Source organism: Maylandia zebra, linkage group LG16, assembly GCF_041146795.1.
Source record: "Maylandia zebra isolate NMK-2024a linkage group LG16, Mzebra_GT3a, whole genome shotgun sequence".
Lineage (NCBI taxonomy): Eukaryota > Metazoa > Chordata > Actinopteri > Cichliformes > Cichlidae > Maylandia > Maylandia zebra.
Window position 1 is genome coordinate 27,383,829 of NC_135182.1, and position 21,588 is coordinate 27,405,416.

General features: G+C 37.5%; 1 protein-coding gene across 1 annotated transcript in view; it reads left to right on the top strand.

Moving 5' to 3' along the window:
- The window catches only part of thsd7ba (thrombospondin, type I, domain containing 7Ba), a 201,625-nt gene that overhangs the window by 111,225 nt on the left and 68,812 nt on the right, over positions 1-21,588 (top strand). The window contains exons 8-12 of the mRNA XM_076875192.1: positions 546-746; positions 13,325-13,516; positions 15,209-15,440; positions 19,417-19,532; positions 21,356-21,488. Coding sequence (XP_076731307.1) covers positions 546-746; positions 13,325-13,516; positions 15,209-15,440; positions 19,417-19,532; positions 21,356-21,488 — 874 coding nt within the window. The remainder of the gene's footprint in view (positions 1-545; positions 747-13,324; positions 13,517-15,208; positions 15,441-19,416; positions 19,533-21,355; positions 21,489-21,588) is intronic.

Sequence of the window (21,588 nt, forward strand, 5' to 3'; positions counted from 1 at the left end):
CCTCTCAACCTCACGCACCAACTCAGGCTCCTTCCCCACCAGAGAGGTGACATTCCATGTCCCTATTGCCAGTCTTGGCAGCCGGGGGTCGGTCCGCCAGGGCCTCCGCTCCTGGCCGCCACCCGGCTCACAATGCACCCGACCCCTATGCCCACCTAATATTAAAACAAAGAAAGAAATCAATATTTGTTTTAGTGTATATCATCTTTGTGATATTTGCCCCCTTTACTCTGCTGTCAGACAGTCCTTTCCAGTGGGGAATGAAAGCCATAATGGTAATAATAGTACTCTCTTCAAATCTACCAGACTGACAAAAATGCTTATTTTACCTTGCAGAACAATGGTGTTTCTGGTATTCTGTTGCCATGACTTAGCAATTTGCTTGTTCTTGTGATTAGTTCAGCTTTCCATCAGCAAGAAACATCTGATAAGAAGAATAGCAATGTACATATATAGACTTTAAGTCTATGAATACTATAGTAACTATATTATCAGGGTTTCTCGGATAACTTCTTCTGTACTTTCTCATCACCTGTTTCCATCAGGTTTCAGACAGAGGAGGAGAGAAGTGCTGTGGGAGTCTAGTGGCACTCTGGGGACATGCCCTCATCTGACGGAGTTCATTCCTTGTGACGATCCTGCCTGCTACCTGTGGCAGGTCCAACAAGAGGGAAGATGTATTCCCACCAAAAACTCCTGCGGTCCTGGAGCTGCGATCCAGAATGTGACCTGTGTCAACGCTAAAGGTAATGTTTCACATATTCTTCATAGATAAACCGTTCCTGTCACATATTAAATGCATTTCATTGTGACTGAAAATCGGTCATTTAATTCAGTTTCGCCTTATTCCAAGTAGAAAACCTTCATTACTAAAATGAATACTTTACTTTTTGAATAATCACCTTCTACTGTCTTTACATTTTTTTTAACTCAACTATCTTCTAGAGCATCCCATGCCTGAGGCATTTTAAAAGGCAAGGACATTAGTGACTAGAGTCTTGAATTGCTGAATCCTCAACAGAGACTTCATTCTTGTCCAAGATAACTCTGAAACGAGGCAAAATAACAAAGGAGTGCCTAAAGGGAGAGCAATGACAGCTCAGCTAGGCATTTACCTGTTCTATCTAGAGAAAGGCAGCTCAAAAGTTAAACAAGGATCCAGCCAGCAATACTCACGAAAGCAGTGGCTAGAAAAATGTAACAGAAGTTCAAAGCTGTTTGAACTCTCAGTCACATCCTGGATGAGCCCCCAAATTATTACATATCTGAGGAGAGGTGGGGGATGTGGGGAGTAGCAATAAAATGTCCAGGTGAAAGTCAAAAGCTGCAATAAAATTAATCTATATTTTATGAAAAGGTTCAGCTTTGAAATGATTTTTAGATGAGAAGACTATGCTGCTTTATCAGTCAAGCATTACCAAATCATTCGTTAGCCAGTAAAGAAAAGGCAAATAGTCTAAAGAAAAAAGCACTTCTGTTAACAGAAGGCACTGACTACTTTCTAGTAACTCAGCACTACCAAAGCACAAAGCATGCATGCCACTAAAGCTCACCACACTAGCTGGCCCACACTGAGAGATTAGCTCTTCCCCAGCTTTTATAGCACAGGGTGGTTAATTGCTGAGTGAAATCAGCTGTGCGCTCACTCCACAGGAGAACGGGGCACCACCAAATTGAGGTTAGAAAGAAACACTACGAACACAGTAGGCCTGCAATAGCCTTGACTGTATTGATACAAGGTGGGGGAGATCCTGGTTTTGAGCAAAGCTAGTTAGTGGCTTCAGCTTTACTTCATATTTACTTCCTGTTGCTGGCAAGAAAAAGAATTTGCATATTTATGGCAAAATGCGGATTTAACCGTTTCTGACCATAATAAATTAATTCCTTTTATGGTTTTTATTATTATTGATTGCTATTTAGTTATAGTATGTATTCATTTATTTTTTACCTTTAACTATAAATCCACTTAATGTACTAAATATTACAATATCACTAAATGTAATATTGCTTATATATAGCTATCACTAGAAAATCATCCAAATTCACGGTAAAGCCATTAGTGCTATGGTCTTGACATGCAATCTTATCAGTTATGCAGAAACTATCAAGTATAATGTGATCCGTTGTGATCAGCCATATCCTCATGTTGGGTGATGGGGACATCAGCATTAACGGAGCATGCATTATTCATTAGGGATCATCATCGTTTGTGGGCTCAGAAAACATTGGCCTGATTAAAAGTCAGAATTGTAGCTTCCTACCAAGCATTAATTGATCATCTCCATAGATTATAAATCTAATTGCACCCTTTTTTGCCTGTGTTTTATTATTCTGTCAAAATGGATCGTGTGTGTGTTTATCAGGAAGGCAGTGGAAGGTCCAGATAAATTAGCCAACAGGAGAGTCTAATGAGTTTTGACAGGACAGCTAAGAGTGGGAGCTTTGCCAGGTTTTAGGAAAAAGGCTCATGAAATTATCTGTGGTGGATTTCTATGGAAATTATAAAAAGTTGGTGGCTGCTCCTTAATTGGCTTATCGGACTTAAGATTCTAGCATTTTGAGTTATTTTCACACATAGTGACAGCCTTGTGACTGCTGAGTTCTTAAGTGAGCCCCTTTGTTTAAAAACTCTCACAGTTGCAACTGCATGGAAGAAAACCAGTTAATGTCATAAGAATATTACACTTTGTTTCTTGCAGTTAAATGCAAAAAAAGGTCCTGATACTAACTAATTTGGCTTTTCATATTAGAATAAAACAAATGCATAATAGAAAATAAGTGTTAGAGGAATCAGGTATAAGCGATTTGTAATGAATAGACATGAATGAAAAAGTACAATATAATGAAAAATATAATTTTGATAGAAGTATGTGACACTGAAAGGAATCTATATTTACATTATTCAAATCTGCTTTCATGTGTTTATGAGACCACATAATAATCACACCAAGTAATGTTGGTACATTGTTTTTATTATTTGAATGAGTGATGTAAAATAGATGATTATAGATGGAACAAGTTTTGTTGCTTTGATTTTTTTTTTCATTATTTATTTTGTGCAAGCATCTCCCCCCTTTCCACAATCACATCCTGGTTTGTCTCTAGAGAGAAAATGTTCTTCATTTCTGTACTGGTAAAATTTAGCAGACCTTGAAGAAAGTAACTGCTAATTGCCAGTCTGACTGCACACTCAGATTCATCAGATTCAAGCTCTGCGTCTAAGCTATTACACAAGTAATAATGATGGACATTTTGTCTGCTGGAAAAGGCATAAAGGCAGCTTCTCTCCTTGAAAAATGAAGTGCTAATTAAAGATTCCTATAGTCTCAAAGACTGTCGACTAACTGTATTTATTAGTTAATAATGTCAGAGTTAATTTAAATCTTCCTCTAGTCAACGCTTGGCCAACTCCAGGCCTTGAGGGCCGTTGTCCTGCAGGTTTTAGATCTCACCCTGGGTCAGCACACCTGAATCAAATGATTAGTAGGGGTGGGTTTTCATTATCGATTTATTGATTAAAATCGATTCTCACTTGGATAACGTGATATTGATTCATTAAAATCCTGAATCAATTTTTTTAATATAAATTTATTTTGCCCAAAATGCCAGAATCTCAGGTTTAACCTCACAAAATTTCAACAACCACCAAACAGCTAAAACAGTAAATGAGAGCGGGAACACGGATTCTGCACAAAGACGTAAACACAAAGTGTAGACCCGCCGACAAATCAGAATCAGTGAGATGTCGCCTTTCTCACCCGACGGCACGGACACGAGCTGAAAGCCGACAGCTTGCTGATTCTGATGTTTCGGTGGGTCCGCACTTTGTGTTTGCGCCATTTTTGCCCTGATTCTGAAGCTGCAGCCTTTATCTCTCTCCAATCAATATTGACCGAACCAGCAGCAAAAGAAGCAGCAAACTACGCTTCACATAAACATCGTCATGAATTCCCCTACATGCACAGCTCCCTCTCTCTCTCTCTCTGTACTTCAAGATCAGTTTCCCTTCTAACAATCTTTTTTCTGCATTATTCGCTTGCTTGTTACGCACAAGTCTACCGTTCTTACAGCCTGTCGGACGCTGTTTTTTTCCCCTTTTACTTACTTCCGAAAAGAAAGCCTCATTTCTGCCGTTCAATACTGAACTAAACTTTTTTAAATTATGCAAAATAGCAAAATGCTCAGCCGTGTCTCTAATAAAACCTCTGTAACTTTGCTCTGCTTCACATCAGCAGCATCAGGTAATGTTCATATGTTCATTAATGGGTTTGTTTCGTTTTTGATCTACTGCAGAATATTTTTATAAAATCCCAGGCCAGGAAAATCACCTTCATGTTTTTCTGTGTTTTATCCTCTACTTTGACACAAAGGCATCTGCTGTGACGCTCACAACTTTGATTGTCTCCCAAGTGTCAAATTTCTTTTTCTAGATATAAAAATATAGAAATGTACTGATGCATGATCTGAATTATAATATGTCTGACTGTCTGAGGCAAAATTTCCCCAATTCAAATTGAATCGAATCAAATCGAATCGATTCGGAACCTTGTGAATCGGAATCGAATCGATTCTTGAAATGAGTGACGATACCCAGCCCTAATGATTAGTTCATTACCAGGCTTCTGGAGAACTTCAAGACATGTCGAGGAGGTGATTTAGCCATTTGAATCAGCTGGATCAAGGACACATCTAAAACCTGCAGGCCTTCGATGTCTGGGTTTGGATACCACTGATCTAGGTGAACATTAAAAAAAATAAATAAATAAATACTCAAGAATATTAGAAATCATAATAGTGGTTCTCAGCTTTAATCAGGCCTTCTGCTTCAGGTTTTGTTCTCATTTGACTCATATTTCTTTCAGTGTATGTGACAAGAGGGCAGACCATACAAAAGGTTCACTTAAATCAGCCTTGGCTAACGCCAGGCCTCGAGGGCTGGTGTCCTGCAGGTTTTAGATATCACTCTGGGTGAACACACCTAAATCCGATGATTAGTTCATTAGCAGGTCTCTGGAGAACTTCAGGACATGTTGAGGAGGTGATTTAATCATTTAAATCAGCTGTGTTGCATCAAGGACACATCTAAAACCTGCAGGACACCGGACCCCTACGCCTAGGTTTGGACGCCACTGATGTAGTCGAAGCTTCCGCTGTTATCGCCAATAAATTTATTATATGAAACAAAAAATAAACCTTACACAGCTGTGGTCAGAAGTTTACACACACTCGTCATGTCATGGTAGTTTTGGACTACACACGTTTCGTCTTTTTTAGCAGGGTCTTCTTTCTTGACTGGTACCCTCCCAGTTCATGGCTATGTAAAACTCACTTCACTGTGGACAGTGAGGCTGCTGTACAGTTGTTTGAACTGATGATGTTGGAGTCTCTGGACTTTCCAATTGTTCTAAGTATTGGTCAGTCCAATGAGTGCTATCAAACAAATCCTTTTTATGCTGGCACTCTGTTTTCAGGCGGAGAAACTACCAGTTGTAGTCAATCACGCCAGCTAATGAGAAATTAATAGGCCTTGGCCTTGTCAAGATAAACAACAGTGTAGCACTACTTATTGCAAATGTCAGCTGTGTATATGCATACGTTTGACACTGTGCTGATTATAGAATAGCCAAAAGAAATTAAAGCTTGCGCACCCAATTCTTGTTTTTTTTAAAAAAACATTAAAAAATTGTGAAAATCTTGTAATTATCATGACTTTTCTGATTGCAACTGTATATAAAAGCAGTTAAAGCTCTTTACCAACTCTTCTTGCATTGATTTTCTCTCAGACTAAATGGTAAAACAATGAAAGACAAAACACAAAGAACATAAATAAAACGCATTCAATTTTTAATGGTTATAGATCAAGCAGTATATTTACATATATTTTCAATCAAAGCACACCAATCAAAGCACATGAAATCCAGCAGTGGAGGTGGGTTGTTAATGACATTACCTGCGGCATCTCCGGGTTCCTGTGGTGCGTTATAAAGAAACTTTGCAGTAGAATTTTCCAGTTCTTCTGCAGTCCTGTGGAGAGAGCAATGGGGATCTGGAGTTGAGGAAGTAGGAAGGTTTAGACCGACTGTGGAGAATTCCTGCATACGTATTCACTGCTGCCTGGGTTTCAATCATTTTTGTTCTGACAGGCTGAGATAGGCAGTGAAGATGGAGAGGCAGTAGTAACATATCAGCAGAGCTTAAAGGATTGTTTGCTATAATCTGATATGCTGTCAGAAACGGTAACCAGCTGTGATATCTGTAGATGCACATACATTTTTTTAAATAGTAGCAGCTTATCTTGTAATCACTAAATCATAAATACATTAGCTGACGTAGCTGTCTTTGTCTACAAAGGTGGTGGAGATTTTAAGGAACTCTTCTTTCATCTCTGATGTTGGAGCTGGATTTAAGAGTTATTTATGGATAACAAAGAGCAAGCCAGAGGAAAAAACAACAGACCATGTCTACTCTCCATCTTATCTTGACTCACCATATGATTTTAAGTGGAAGGTTGGAGGGAATTCACAAGTCAGTCAGTCAGTGCCCATTACTATGGTCTAGTTTCAGTGTCCCCATTGTAAGCTGAAGCTTTTCTTTCATTAAATTGATATATACATCATCAGGACATTATATACCACTAAACCTCTCAAATTTTATAACCATCATTTCTTTTTGTAATCTCTGCACATCTCAATCAATTACAGGAAAACTATATAATATAACCTCCGAACACTGTCCTGCTCTTCATTATTTTTTATTCCTTTACAGGGTTTTGGTCTGTGTGACCTTTGTCAGGTACAAAGAAACCTTGTTCATGCACATTTGCACATATGTATACATTGAGTATAATTCAGCCAATTAGGCATTCCTGGCTTTTGGACGTCACATGTGCATGCAATCAATCAGTTAATGAGTCCACTCGAATCGTCAATGACATCATCCAAAACCCAAATAACATTTAAAATCACCACCTGATTTGAAAACCGAACCATCTATATATATATTCCAAAATTATCACTTAAACTAAGAAAATTATGACAATTATAAAATAAAAGTTTACAAAAATATTCATACTTTGGACAAATCAGTGTTGTATAACATTTTACCATATACAGTATACAAATCCCAAATCAAAACAAATGCACTCATTAAACTGTTCATCATTCAATCCTTTGGGTGACAATATCTGCAAAGTGAATATCCAAAATGCCTCTCTTCTCTTCAATAATAAATCAATATGAGTATGAAACCATAGAAAAAAGCACTTCAATTTTTTGTCATCAGATTGTGTTTGCCGTGTTTTTAAAAAATCTACAAATAAACTGCTGTCAACTCCAGTAACATTACATGAGCAATTAAAGTTTCAAATGAAGTCTTTCTTACATTTGACCCAAGTTTCACTTTGGAGAAGAGGATAAATCTTGTGAATAGGGTGGCTGGGTTTATTTCTGTTCAGCTAAATAATAAGTTGAATATTATGAAATTCAGTGATGTGCCAGATACCCCTGAGATTTGTAAAAAGAAAAAAAAAATTCTCCCTGATTGAGTGAGCTTTTTGTTCCCGTTTCCCAGCATAAAGAAAATCTGTTCGAAAATCATTCCAAGTCTGAGGATGCATGAAATTGTGTGAGGAAAGTCTAAGCCTATAGAGAGCATACAAACTGCACTTTTCTGACTAAGTTAATCTGATGGAGATTAAACTGATTATCTAGGCTTGCTCAAGCAATCAAAGGAAAAAAAAATCCTATATCACCTAAATCGTGTCTTTGCCATGGAATATATTCTATTATGGCAATAATTTTAGGGCAGCAGAAATCATTTTGGTATGACTGAAGTAGAATTAAGTGATACAAGGGTGGTCAAGGACACTTTTGGGACTCAACCAGACAGATGCCCAGAGGGATAACCATGTGGTGAAAATAATAAAGCGCTGTTGTTTACTGATGAATCATTTTGGTGCATCACATACTAAGATCATGTATCTAGATATGTTTTATTAATGCGCTTTATCGGATATCTTGTATTTCCCAATTCACTTGAGGTTAAGCAGATAAGAAACAGAGCTGAAAAACCCCCACAGAAAATGTTAGTGGCTGTATAAGTGTTAAGTTCTATTTGAAGTAGCCATGTAATACCGTTATTTTCACAATCAGTATCATATGTAGAAAGTATGTTTTGGTGCTAAATTATACACCACATGCTAACTGTATGCCTTAATATTTCTGTGGCAGGTAGGCAGACAGACAGATATTCCCAGTATAGGCTGAAAAATTATGCAAACTCCTAGGTTAATTATATTAACAAAAGCTAATTGGAACCAGGGGAATCCAATCAGTGACGCTAGATTAGAAGTGTAGGTTAGGGATACTTTGACTTCTAAAAATATTTAAGAGTTTGACTTTAGTGTTCACGAGATTTTGCTAATAACCCATGCATATAAAATGATTCTGTGTAAGCAAGGATCACTGTTTTTAAATAAAGCTAAAAAAAAAAAATGAGAGTCTGAGACTAACTGTATTTATTTGTGGGACCAGCTACTAAAAGTGTTGAAATGCTATGTTTGTTTGCACATAGCTTATTCCCATTGTGTTTGTTTATGCTTATTTGTGACCTGTCAGTGGAAGCAACCAGTCACACTGGTTTAACACTATTTAATCAAAAATTGTTAATTCTTCATTTTTTCTTTTAAATAGTGCCAAATGTACATGTGAGTGTATTCATTTATTGTGTTCTACATTTACTATTTTGTGTTTGGCTACAGTTACTACTGTATTTATGTGTTATTTACTGAAAACTACTTCAGCAAAGAGATGTGATAGCTTCACCCTCTAGCTTTTTGGCACAGTAAACTTGTTCTGACAGCTCCCACTAATTGCACGGTGACCAGAGTAGTCGGTCCAATTTCTCGATGTAACCATAGACCACAGTGTAATGCAGTGCACCTGTGACTGGCAGTTGACATGACCCGCATACAGCAGATCTTTGCTGCGTATACTTAAACCTACAGATGAACTGACATTTCTGACCTAATAACTGAGCACAGTGGTCAGCATCATTCTGACTCTGCTTGCTCAAGTGGTCAGCAATATTCAGGAGCTATGTTTAGGAGAAGTGCTGAAAGTGACTAACTTTTGCTGAAATGCTGAAGCTACACGTTTAACAGGCAGGTAAAGCACAGAAAATAATTAGTGACCCAGGGTAGTTTGTTGGATGCTCACAGCTATTTTATCCAATGCACCTTGTTTCTTTTGCCTCCCCCCAGCTCTACTTTAAAAGCTTCCTCCACAGATTGGATATGATTATTAACTTTTAAGCAAAGGCGAGGACTTTTTTTCAGTATCTCCTAGAATAATAACAATGAAGAAATTAATTGGTGGGTGGGCGAGCAGAATAGAAATCATGTGGAAATTGCATGCAGGAGCCAGTGATATTATATCTGAGTAAGAGCCCCAATTCCTGTATTAATAATGCAAAAGGACCCCTAGGGCAACCATCTATTTGCAGAGCACCCCCACACACACAAGTAGTCTCATACATACACACTCACACATAGATACAAATACATTAGTTGTGACTTTGGATTCATGTTATCATGTCATTTCTCTTTAGGCAGTGTTTTCAGGCAAGGTTTTGTGAGTCTTTTGTTACTTTGTTTGCTAATACATGCATTAAACCCTTTTGATTTTCAAGCAGAAAGATTGTTGAATTACTGATTTTCCATTGTTTATAAAAGCACAGTAAGTAATTCCACCTTTGGCAATAATGCATCTGTTTTAATCAGTTTTTAATAAGCCTGGAGCCAGTGTCATGCTTTTATATTCTTTTTGTTGCATTAGTTTGATTTAAAACCTAAAGTTGGGAATGTAAATGCATCAAAGCGCCCTTGTCAGTGGCCTTTCTGCAAAAGTTTTGCCCTTGTAAAAATTAGTAGACTTAAGTGACCTCTTGGTATTGCAAACACCTTGATTGCACAGACTTGTCTGGTTTTAATCATGCTGCTGTCTGCTATCTACTGATAGATTCATACTCTTGTCCATGCTGTTTAACAGAAATTCAACTTCCAAACTATATAAGACTTTGTCCATGCTTAGAATAGGCAGATATGATCCTTCTCTACTTGTAAAGCAGTGTAAATTGTATGTAAATTATGTCACTGCCCATAAAGGTAATAGTGGGTGGAAAAACAAACTGTTGTTCTTCTGCTCTTTCTCTAAAAGTAGTAAAAGCAAAAGAACAAACAAAGAATATTTATTTACTTTACTTTAAGCTAAAACTTTTTGCTTTGCATTTTCCATTTAAAGCTCTTTTTTTTTAAGTACCGCCGTATATCATTGCCCATTTTTGCATTTCTAGTGTGTATTGCTCTAAATGTGGGTCAGTGAGGTTGATTCACTGAAATCTATAGTGCATGCCCTGCTCTATTTTATGCTGTCTTTGCATTTAGCATGCATACCTGAAATAATCACCTGGGTAGGAGTCACTGCGAACCAAAACAGTGACAATGGATTCCCACACAGCTTACTGTCAGTTCAAAACAATCGCGTTAAAGATCATTGTAATTTGTGCTGCAGCCTCCAAAGCTTCTCTGAGTTGTTTAAATATATATACCATCGTGAAACCTATGTTCTCGTTACTTAAAATTTTAATTTTAGTTGAAAATATAATTTTAGTGAACATTACAGTAATAACCATCCACCATCTTTCCACTTGTCCAGTATTATAAATATACGTCTCGCTCTACAAATGTTTATGCACATTTTTTTTGGAAAAGTTTGCATCTTATGCCCACTTTGATCTGTGCTAATGAAAGTCGTAATGTATCCCACACTGTAGCCTTTGGGTCATCGTTACATTCAGCTGATTTTTCTTTAACTCCTGCTGTATGCACATTAGCTGCTTTGATGGTTGGAGATCTCTTATGCTTTGACTTTATGGCCACAAAGTTTCCAAACTCCCCGAGGGTGGGTCTTTTACATTTTTCTTATGAGGCAACATCTAAGTTTGCATTCTCTATGTTTACTGCCCTCCTCTGAATCAAGGTTGTTTGCTTGATTCAGATGAAAAAAAAGAGACAAATTGATGACAGATCTGCCCTGGGGTTGTTATTGTTAAACTATATTCCGTGATCTAGTGGCAGGGTTCAACCAAGTTAATGATTCTTCTCTCTGTGAGTGTATATCAGAAAACAATCCTTCAGCAGCTGCTGGCATTGTTTTGACAACAGGATGACATTCCTGTTTCTGAAATTGATCTGTCTCTCTAGGACAGAGACCTTGGAGAAATCTATGGCAAACTCTTTTAAAGCTCCAAAAGGAAATACAACCATATGTCTGGTTATCTATATAGTAGTAGCTTATGTGCATAGTGTTTAACAAGAAAGCTATTGTTGTATTATGTTTAATCTACAGGTACCTTTCAAGGTGCTTAAGGACGCTTTAAAAGATGCAGTAAAAGTTCTTCTCGATGGCTATTGTGCAATTTTCATTTGATAAATGACATTCTCAAAACTACTTGTTCAGTCTCCATGTTATCTGGTGACATCTGCATGTCATTGATATTGTCATGCAGACGATGTTGGAGCCACTTGTCATGATGGATCAAGCAGGTTTTCTTGTTTTTATTTTTCATTCTTTGATCTTATTGAAAACGAGTGAGAACTGATATGCAAGGTCATGTCTTTTTCACTTTTATTCCCAACTCACCTTTTATGTTTCTTTTTCTTTCTTTGTTTGCTTACTATTTTTGTGACTGTATCTTTGATACTATTCCCATAACCATGATGTTGCAATACAGGAAAGACTGCACATGCAACAGTGTGTGGCAAATAACAATGCAATCAACAGTCCTTTCTCTATATTTCTCTCTATATAAATCTATATAAGAATCCTATTTTTTTTATTATTATTATTATTAGTCCTTTATTTATCCAGGTAAATAACTCTCGTTGAGATTAAAAATCTCATTTCCAAGAGAGACCTGGCAGATATTTGGTAGATATCTTGAACTGAGGCATTGTATATGAGTCAAAAAAGTGGAGCCTTTTGCATTTTGTCTGCCAAACCTTGCAAGAGTATGCAAGAGTATACATAGGCAGAGTACACCATTATACTGACAACATGGCAGTCTAGTGACCAGTATTTTGACCATCTTGTTTGCAAAGAATGACTCAAGCCAATGACAGTTTCAGAGAGTTGAATATTTACTTTTGCAGGTAATTCATTTTGTGGCTTAATAAAATTGCACTTACTGTACTGCACACCTTAATGATGGTCCAAGACGTATTAAAGCAACCTAGATAAACTGTAAAAAAATGGAGTAAAGATATAACAAAGTAGAAAGAAATTGCTCTTTGTTTCCTGTGGCTGTTTCATTCGTAAAAGAAGAGTTAACTAGCAGCTGCGATACATATTTCATAACACGAAGATGAAGGCTGAAGGCTGAAGGATAGCTTTTAAAACTAGCTCAGAATACCAATGGAGTGACCTTACAATTTCTTTTGATGAAATTAAATTTGTGTTTGACAGAACACTTAGGAGGGATGCCCGCTTACTTGCTTTTACTATCTGTAACATGGTCTTGGCAAACTTTATCAATAGCACAAAAAAAGAATTTTAGGGATTAATTTTGAAGAATGAAAAAAGTCTAAGTGCTCCAAATTGCAATAAACACATCATCCTCCCCTATACGTGCATTGCCATGTGTTCACATTCAGAGCTGATGTAGACATGACTTGAATTTGTCACAGAGTGAATGTAATGGTACCAACATGTGTCAATTGTGTCAGCTAGATCCAGCAGGATCCACTTATTATCTTGTCCAGTGTCACAAGTGCACGTCTGGGTGTTCTTCAGAGATAATTCAGGCCTAACAAAAATGGTAAAACTGAGACGAGCACAGAATATAAAGTAGCTGACCAAATAACACATTATGTGTTGTACTTCATGTGAATTGCATTTATACTTTCATTCAGCATGATGAAAGATCTGGTATCCTCTGGAGGGGGCTGATGTATTAGGAGCGCAGTATGCTGTGGGTTCATTTACCTCTGCATTTAATGTGAGCAAGACCAGGCTTTAAGGTTTTAATCTGATCAACCCAGAGTCATAGGGCCTTGGGTTATACCACTTTCTGCTTCTAATATACATTTGTTATTTGATGTATACTTCAGCTGGGATTTCATTCTAGCGCCAGTGTGTTTTGGTTTAGTTTGCACAAGGTTATTTCCCTATCTGATAGCTGTTAGATCAAGATGAGATACTAAGTGTAGCGAGTGTCAATTGGATTATTTGAGCCTTTAGGCTGATTTCAGTTATCTTGCCTTTTTCAGGAGAAGATGTGCCCGATGCCTACTGTGTGGAAGGCCCTCCACTTGCAGAAGAAGCCTGCGAGGTGCCCTGTTCTGCAGACTGTGTGGTTGGCCCCTGGTCCTCCTGGTCCACCTGCTCACACAGCTGTGCCAGTAAGACGGCAGAGGGTAGACAGAGCCGCACTCGCACTGTTTTAGCCATCCCACAAAAAGGTAATCCAAAATTCCCTTTGATCTCTTTGACTCTTTCTCATCTAATACTAATAAAGAACTTCTTTGCTTTGTTTACTGGAGTTATTTTTAACTTGGTTTTACTTTTAATGAAGCTAGATTTTTAAAGCTGATATTAATATATGGCAAATAGGTAGAAAAGGTTTAGATTATAACTGTCGTTAACATGTCATCTCATCTGAAATACTGCAGAAAAAAGGGCAGAAGTAACAAGAAGATGTATTATATTGTATTATTACTGTAGTTGTTGATAATAATGTATACCTTTCGGTATCTATGAGGTTCAGTACTACACTGACTGGATGACAGAAAGCATGAAAACACTGATCTTTGGAGATTTTAAGAAGTAGCTTGTAATTACAGATATAAAAGAAAAAATCCAGTAACATTTTCATTAGCAGGGAGCTCAGTGTCTTTGGGATATAGTGCTATTGTTAGAGGGACTCAAACTGAGGAATGCCACGGCTAACACAAGACTAGACTCGGCAAATAAGAAGAGTAAATATTGATTGAGCTCGAACCTTTATCTGGGTTTTTTTTGTGTGCGAGTCTCATTTAGTCGTTTTTCATCTCACAAACATTTGAAGTTTGAGTTGACCATTCATTATCAGAGACTCTTTTCTTCCCAACAGTGCTTTTCTTACTTTGTGTTGTGTTTTCAAGTCAGTCAGCAAAGCCTTGGCAGCCAGCTAGCAGCCATTAATCCCTGTAACTAAATGCATATCTGCAACAACAGCTGATGAAAGAATTTCACAGATTAAGCCAGGTTCCAAACTATGTTGCTTATTACAATGTTACTGGCTATCAGCTTGCTGACAGAGCTGATGTGTGTGTGGGTATGTATACATGGGTATTAATGCTGCATTTGTGTTTATAAGGATACATTTTTGTAACAGCGTCTGACAGAATACTGTAGAAGCCCTGAGAAATACAAATTGGACTGGAAGGTGTAAGTATATACAATATTTGGTTGTGGTTCAGCTCATCCTTACTTTTCTATAAGTCACAGCACACTACTGTTCCCTCTCCAGATATCATATTTATCATATTTCATCAACTGAGCTGTCCATGTTTTACCTCCATTTCAACCAGAGAGTCTCTGCCCTGACTACTGTAGGCCCAAAACAAAAGTAAATTACCACTGTGAACACCACTGTAAACAATCCTTTAGCCAGAAAGCAATGATGCATACATAGAACTCAGGTATTTTACATAAACTGTAAATGAAGAAATGATTACTTTGGAGGTTTTATATGTATATATACACATACACTAACCAGGACACAGAGCATAAACATTGTTGTGCTTTGGCAGTCAATGAATTACCAAAGGAAGACTTTCACAGTGGCCTTGCTGTGACTGAGTTTGTAATTTGAACTTCTAGAAGTTGAAACTTGAAAAGTGCTTGCTCAGCTAACCCAAAAAACAAATATTTGCTACAGTATGTTAATAAACAGCTCATGGTAGAGTGATAATATTGGCACTTTTTTTCCTTCCATTGATCAAATACATCTTGTACTTTAAGAGAATCCATTAGATTTGTTTTGGTCAAATCACATGTACTCTGCACAATAATGAAACTGTGTTGGAGTGATTTAGTGCAGCTTTTTCTGAATGCCATGTTGTACATTCTGTGTATTTCACAATTTTCTACTCTTATGTGTTGATATGCAGATGGAAAAGCTTGTCCAGCGGGTCCAGCTCTGGAGCAATGGAGAGTCTGCAATGACCATCCTTGTGTGGTATTTCACTGGGAAGCTTCAGCATGGGGTCCATGTATTGAGGATACCTCTATGGCTCTCAATGGAACCAGCCTCCAGAATGGGACCATAACCTGTGCTGTCGGGGTTCAGATCCGCAAAGTCATCTGTGTGAAGATGAATGCTGGTCCAGTCGTAAATAAAAGGTGGAGTCTATGCAAAGTATTTGATATATGGACTTTTTTGAATTTTATGTACTCTGATTCAGTATTTTTCTTTGTAATGTCACTTTTTTATATAGAATTATATATCCAGTCATTTGAAAAAGTAAGTACAGTGATGTAAAAATGCAAAAAAAAAAAAAAGGAAATCAGGAAGGGGGCAAACACTTTTTCACGCCATTGCACATCAAATAGACGTTTTTTACCCTTTTTAAAAAAAATTTGTTTAATTTTAATTAGCAAACACTTAACTCACTTATACATAGTGTCTATATTCTCCATAAACAGATGTCTTTATATAGATTTTCATAGGACAGCTACAAAATTTGGTTTCTCTTGTAGTCTGAGTTCCATTGGCCCGTCACATTTGAGCACTTGAGTTATATGTAGTTCTTAGTGTAGAGCAAAAGAGTTACTGTATTTCTTAATATGCAATCTTGAAACTAGCAGAAATTGCCTGTTTATTATGTCTGCATTTATGAATATTGAAAACAGGAAGTCAACTCTTTAATGGAAAAAATATATAAAAAAAATATATATAATAATTTTTATATTATTATATATTTATATTATATTTTATTTTATATTTTTTTTCTATATTATATAATGTCAATGCCGTTCGTTGTCTTGCTTCCATGTTGTATCAAATCCTAACACAGCATTTCAATCGGATTTAAATCTGGACTTTGACTGGGCTTTTTTATCCTTTGTGTATTTGTTATTATGCTTAGGATCATAATCCTTTTGAAAGATGTACTTCTAAGTTCAGCTTAAGCTTGTAGTGCGGTGACCTCAGATTATCCTTAAGCACTCGTATAAGGTGCAGAATGCATAGTTGAATCAATGGCTGCAAAATACACAGTCCCTGAGGCCGTGAAGCCAACTTAAACTGTAACATTTCTATCCCTATGTTTCACATTGGGTATAAGGTTCTCCTCCTGAGAAGCTGTTTTTTGGTCTTTGCCAAATAATAGGGTGCTGATGAGTAATTAACTGTGTCATCAACATATTGATGGATATTCACGAGACTTGTTATGAGTCACAATTTGACCTCCGTGCATTTGCTCTTGAACAAATGAGGTGAATATGTGGTCTCAGCCCCCCACCTGATGTTTATGGTAATTAAAATTAAAACTTGAAGGGCACTCATTAAGGCCACTAGCCATGCTACCCCTCTCCACTAAGTTACATGAGATATTTTTCAAATTATACAACGTATATTCTTCAGTTCTGGGAGATGACTTATTTTGTCAGTATGAAAATTGCACTTCTGTATCAGAGTATCTTTTTACTGTGCTGCTCTGCTTATTTTTAGCAGCTGAAAATAGGCCCTGAGAGAAATGAATGCTAAATTATAGGTGAGGAGAAAAGGAGCTTTGTAAAATCAAGGGGAAGATGGGATGTTTCTCTTACAAAAAAAATCACTTAAGAACACAGTCTCCATTTTCCAAAACCGCCTTACTTGTAGATATCTAGCGTATGCTTTTAGTTACTCACAGATGACCCAGAGGACTTGCTTCACTGTGAAATAATATCCCAGAGTTTTGTGTATTGAGGTCTGGTTTTATCCTTTTTCCTTCTGTGTGTTTAGTGTTTCTTTTCATTTGTTTTTGTGAACCAGAGATTCATTTTGCTTCTGCTCCACCATTATCTACTCCTCTTTCAGCAATACAATATCAAACTCTGCTAAGGGCTTTTGTGCTGTCACTATAATGATGTTATAGTGATCTTCACAGCAGGAAGACAGATTTATAAATAATTCACAAAGATTGCTCTTCTTTAGCTTGATGTGCTATTGACAGGGCTGTAAAATAGATTGTGTAGAGGCTTTTTTTTTCTAATGCTTGTCCTATCTGCCGCCACAGTAAGAGTCAGTTTTTTAGTGTATTTATGCACCAAAGTCGGGTCTTTCTGCCATCTTTCCAAATTATGCTGTGACTGTCTGACTCTATCGAAAAACGCAGATTTGACATAAATTATATTTATACCCAAGACACATTCTATACGTTCTAACAGATTATGTTCTGGATTAAAAAAGCAAGGAAAACTGAGTAGGTAGGCGAGCTGCAATTCTGCGTTAACCCCTGTTTATCTCAAACTCTGATTTCTGAATTGTTAAGCTTTGAGTTGGAAAATGTTTCAGAATACAGCTGTTGCTGCTCTGTTTGAAGGGTCACTTCAGTCAGCAAACATCTTAGCATTTCATGCTGAGCAGTAATCTCAGCAGTGAGCAGTGGCTCAACAAAAAGATTCGTTGTTTTTTTTTTTGTTGGTATCAATACAGAGCCCCCAGAAAAACAGTGTAAATAATAAAACTGACAGTGATGAAACTTCATACAGTACACACACATACTATTAATATTATTAATAATGATGAATAATGAATAATGATGCTGAACACTGTGGCCTTGACAGTGAATCTAACTCCCTCATTTTGGGAAAACCACACAATATACCCCAGCTGCTCTGTTGCGTTGTCATGCCCTCTGGCATACATCACTGCAAAGGGAGAGAGAGAGAAGAGTAGGGATAAAGCTGGGGAATGATGGGTTTTATGTATCTTTCCCCCTTATGCTTTGGCATACTTTGATCTCATTGCTGTGCGTGCTGGATTTTTGCAGTCAGTAGGATGTGGCGCCATGCTGGGTCTCTAGTGAGACCTGGATCTGGTTGTTGGGCAAAGGAAGTCACTGGCTCTGAAACAAAATGTGAAATTTCATGTGTGTTTGTGCATTGAGGACAGGAGTTGGCTGCTGGTTGATGAAGACATCAAAGCTTATGAATTACTTGATTTTACATAGCTGCATTAATCCGCACCAATTCAAGGTTGCACGACACACAAAACACAACACAGCCAGAGGGCTGTTACAGATATGTTACACAAGAGATGTGCCAGCATGAATTAAGACAAGGAAATTGTTAAAAGTCGGTCAGATGCTCATTAAAACCTGGTAATGATGTGTTTGGTGTAGCAGGAATGATCTATTGGTAAACAGTTTGCATATCCTTGTTTCTCAGGTTAATTAGCAGCCGTGTTTGATTGATTTTTTCCCCTGGAGCACTCTTTCGCTTGTCTTGTTGGTAACAAAAAATGGCCCTGGCTGCTCTGTATATGTAAAATAAATCCACTCACTGGGACATTTAAATTGATCATAAATTTGTTTCCACTATTTATAGATACATTGCCATTGCTGATATTTTGTTGAGATTTTTAGTTCAAAAAATATTGCCTACATACTGCCACTAGGGGCGACCGTGGCTCAGGGGGTTGGGAAGCGTATCTGTAACCGGAAGGTCGCTGGTTCGATCCCTGGGCTCTCTGTCCTGGTCGTTGTGTCCTTGGGCAAGACACTTTACCCTACTGCCTACTGGTGTTGGCCAGAGGGGCCGATGGCGCGATATGGCAGCCTCGCTTCTGTCAGTCTGCCCCAGGGCAGCTGTGGCTACAACCGTAGCTTGCCTCCACCAGTGTATGAATGCGAGAGTGAATGAATAGTGGTATTGTAAAGCGCTTTGGGTGCCTTGAAAAGTGCTATATAAATACAATCCATTATTATTATTACTAGTTGATGCCACTGTGGGCTACAAATCTAGCATAAAGAAATATTGATTAGTCTAGTTTTAGTAAAACTGGGATTTAAAAGTGAAAATGCACTGTGAAGCATGCAGGCACTTTGTAGGCTTGAATTTATTTTTTTTAATGAGTAATATTTGTAGACTGGGAGGCAACTGAATGTGTGAGAACACTGTAAATTTCTATATTTGTGTAGCGTTTGCTTGAGCATGCAGGCAGAGGCACATGTAATCAATCATGTTTTCTGTAGGGAGATGTGTGATGTCAAGGACAGGGCATTTGTTTTACTGCGCTATCCTCTTACTAGTGAGACCCAGGACATTTATCATTCATCACCTGGGGGCTGAAGAGAATTTAAGACCACTGTTTGTTTGTTTGTATGTTTAGATGTTCAGATTCTTCCCGTCCGGAAACCGTCCGTCCTTGTTTGCTACCCTGCAAGAGAGACTGCATTGTGACGCCTTTCAGTGAATGGACAACTTGCCCATCAACCTGCCTTCCAGGTAGCTCACTGACAGGATTTTCTAGAAATTTATTTTACAATTGCCTCTCTAATAGCTTAAGTCTTTTTAAAATTAATCAGTATCCAGAGTAAAATCTTTTAAAATTGGTAAATTATCAATATATTGGGATTGAATATATAAATACCTTGTTTCAGGAGCACAAATAACCTATTCAAATAAAAACACATTTCATACTTTCACAATAGATAGATAGATTATAGATTCGATTATAAGTAATCAGTTGATTACTTATAATCTATCTAGAAACTGATTTTAATTTGACATCAGTGTATTCCCAAAAGGTTGATTCTGTTCATCTGGACGTAACGTTTTCTGTGGGAGAAACGTTTCATCATTCATCAAAGTGACTTCTTCAGTCTCAGCTGACTGAAGGTTTCCCCAACCTTTTACACAATAACTGAACCTAGCCCACTGAATGAGCAATGGGCTGTGAGGTCAGCTCCTTGATCATTAATATGCAAATTGTCACCACCATTGATCAACAACTACTGATCAAAGACTATTGATCAATGACCATGAGTACCATTCACAGAGAGTTGGGGAATGGCTGCAATCACCGCATTGTAAAATGGCGAAAGATGTACCCTTAGGCCCCTCCTCGATTCAGAGATGGTCTTTCCCTTTTCACGTAAATAGCCTCCTTGAATCCCTGCTGAAACCAGCATTCCTCCCTGTCCAGGATGTGTACATCCTCATCATTGAAATAGTGACCACTGGCCTGTAGATGTAAATAGACTGCGGAGCCTGATGACGTTGTTTGGTTTGGTCTGAAAACGCTACGTCCAGATGAACAGAATCATTCTTTTGGGATTTACTTACCTGGATGATTGAGCATGCATCAAGACACATCAGTAGATTGTATAAGGTAAACTTCAAGAAGGTATACATCACTGTATATGTTATTCCTTTAAGCCTGACCTATAAAATAATTGCCAGAAAATTCAAAATTAAATATATATTTTCATACATGGGTTTTACTTTGTATCATAGTTGCTACATACAGAATTTTTATTTATTTTTTCATTCTTGCAATGAATAGCTTGAAAATGTAATGTACGATGCGATATATTCAGATTTTTCATTGAAAAAACTGATGGCGTAAAAATCTCAAGAACTCAAATATGATGCACTTGGCTTCACATGCTTACAATGATGGCAAGAGGCTTCTTAGAAAAATGTACAGTGCAATACACGCAAAGTGTTGTCAAGAATTACATTTAATTGTAAACAACAGTTTTAACTGTCCATTACATTAACCTAGCACATAGAGAGAAAATAATGGATATTTAATGGGTTTCAATATGTGTACTGTAATGTCTCAGAAATCAAAAAGTATGTAATTGTTTTTAGAAGAATTGAGCAGGCATCTCATCTGTGTAAATATGCTGTAGTCCATTGGGTCTGTTGATGATGTAATCTCTTTCTTAATTGCACCATTTTCAATGTTTAGTAATTAGTGCTGTGTAATGGGCCTTGGAGCCTGAGCCAAATGAAGCCATTACAGTGTGGTGTGTCCGAAAACAGACTGCAGTGAAGTGGAGGACATCGCTGCTACAAGGGCATGCTAATCAGCATCGGAACAATTTCGAGACCACTTGTTTTTTTCCCCTCTTTGAGATATTAGAGCACAGTGGTGATATTGATGCATCATTTATTTTGCGACCAAGACATTTGTCAGGCACTTGTCTCGGTATCATTTTACATCCTATTCCTCCTTGGAAATGTTCACTTAAATTCAGCTGTGCAAATAATCTGTCATTGAACGCAGCCTTTTTGTGAAGATTATCTTTCATGTTTAACAGAAAATGCAACCGCTGCCACACAGTCTCGATACAGGACCATCATTCAGAGGGCTGCTAATGGAGGTCAAGAGTGTCCCGACACACTTTACGAAGAGAGAGAGTGTGAATCACTTCGTGTATGTCCAGTGTATAGGTAAAAGCACTATTTATAATGAACTGCTTTCTGTTTTTAATCCAAGGACAAGTTAACTCAGCTTATCTGCCATATAAGAGCACACGGTAAGAAGTGAGTG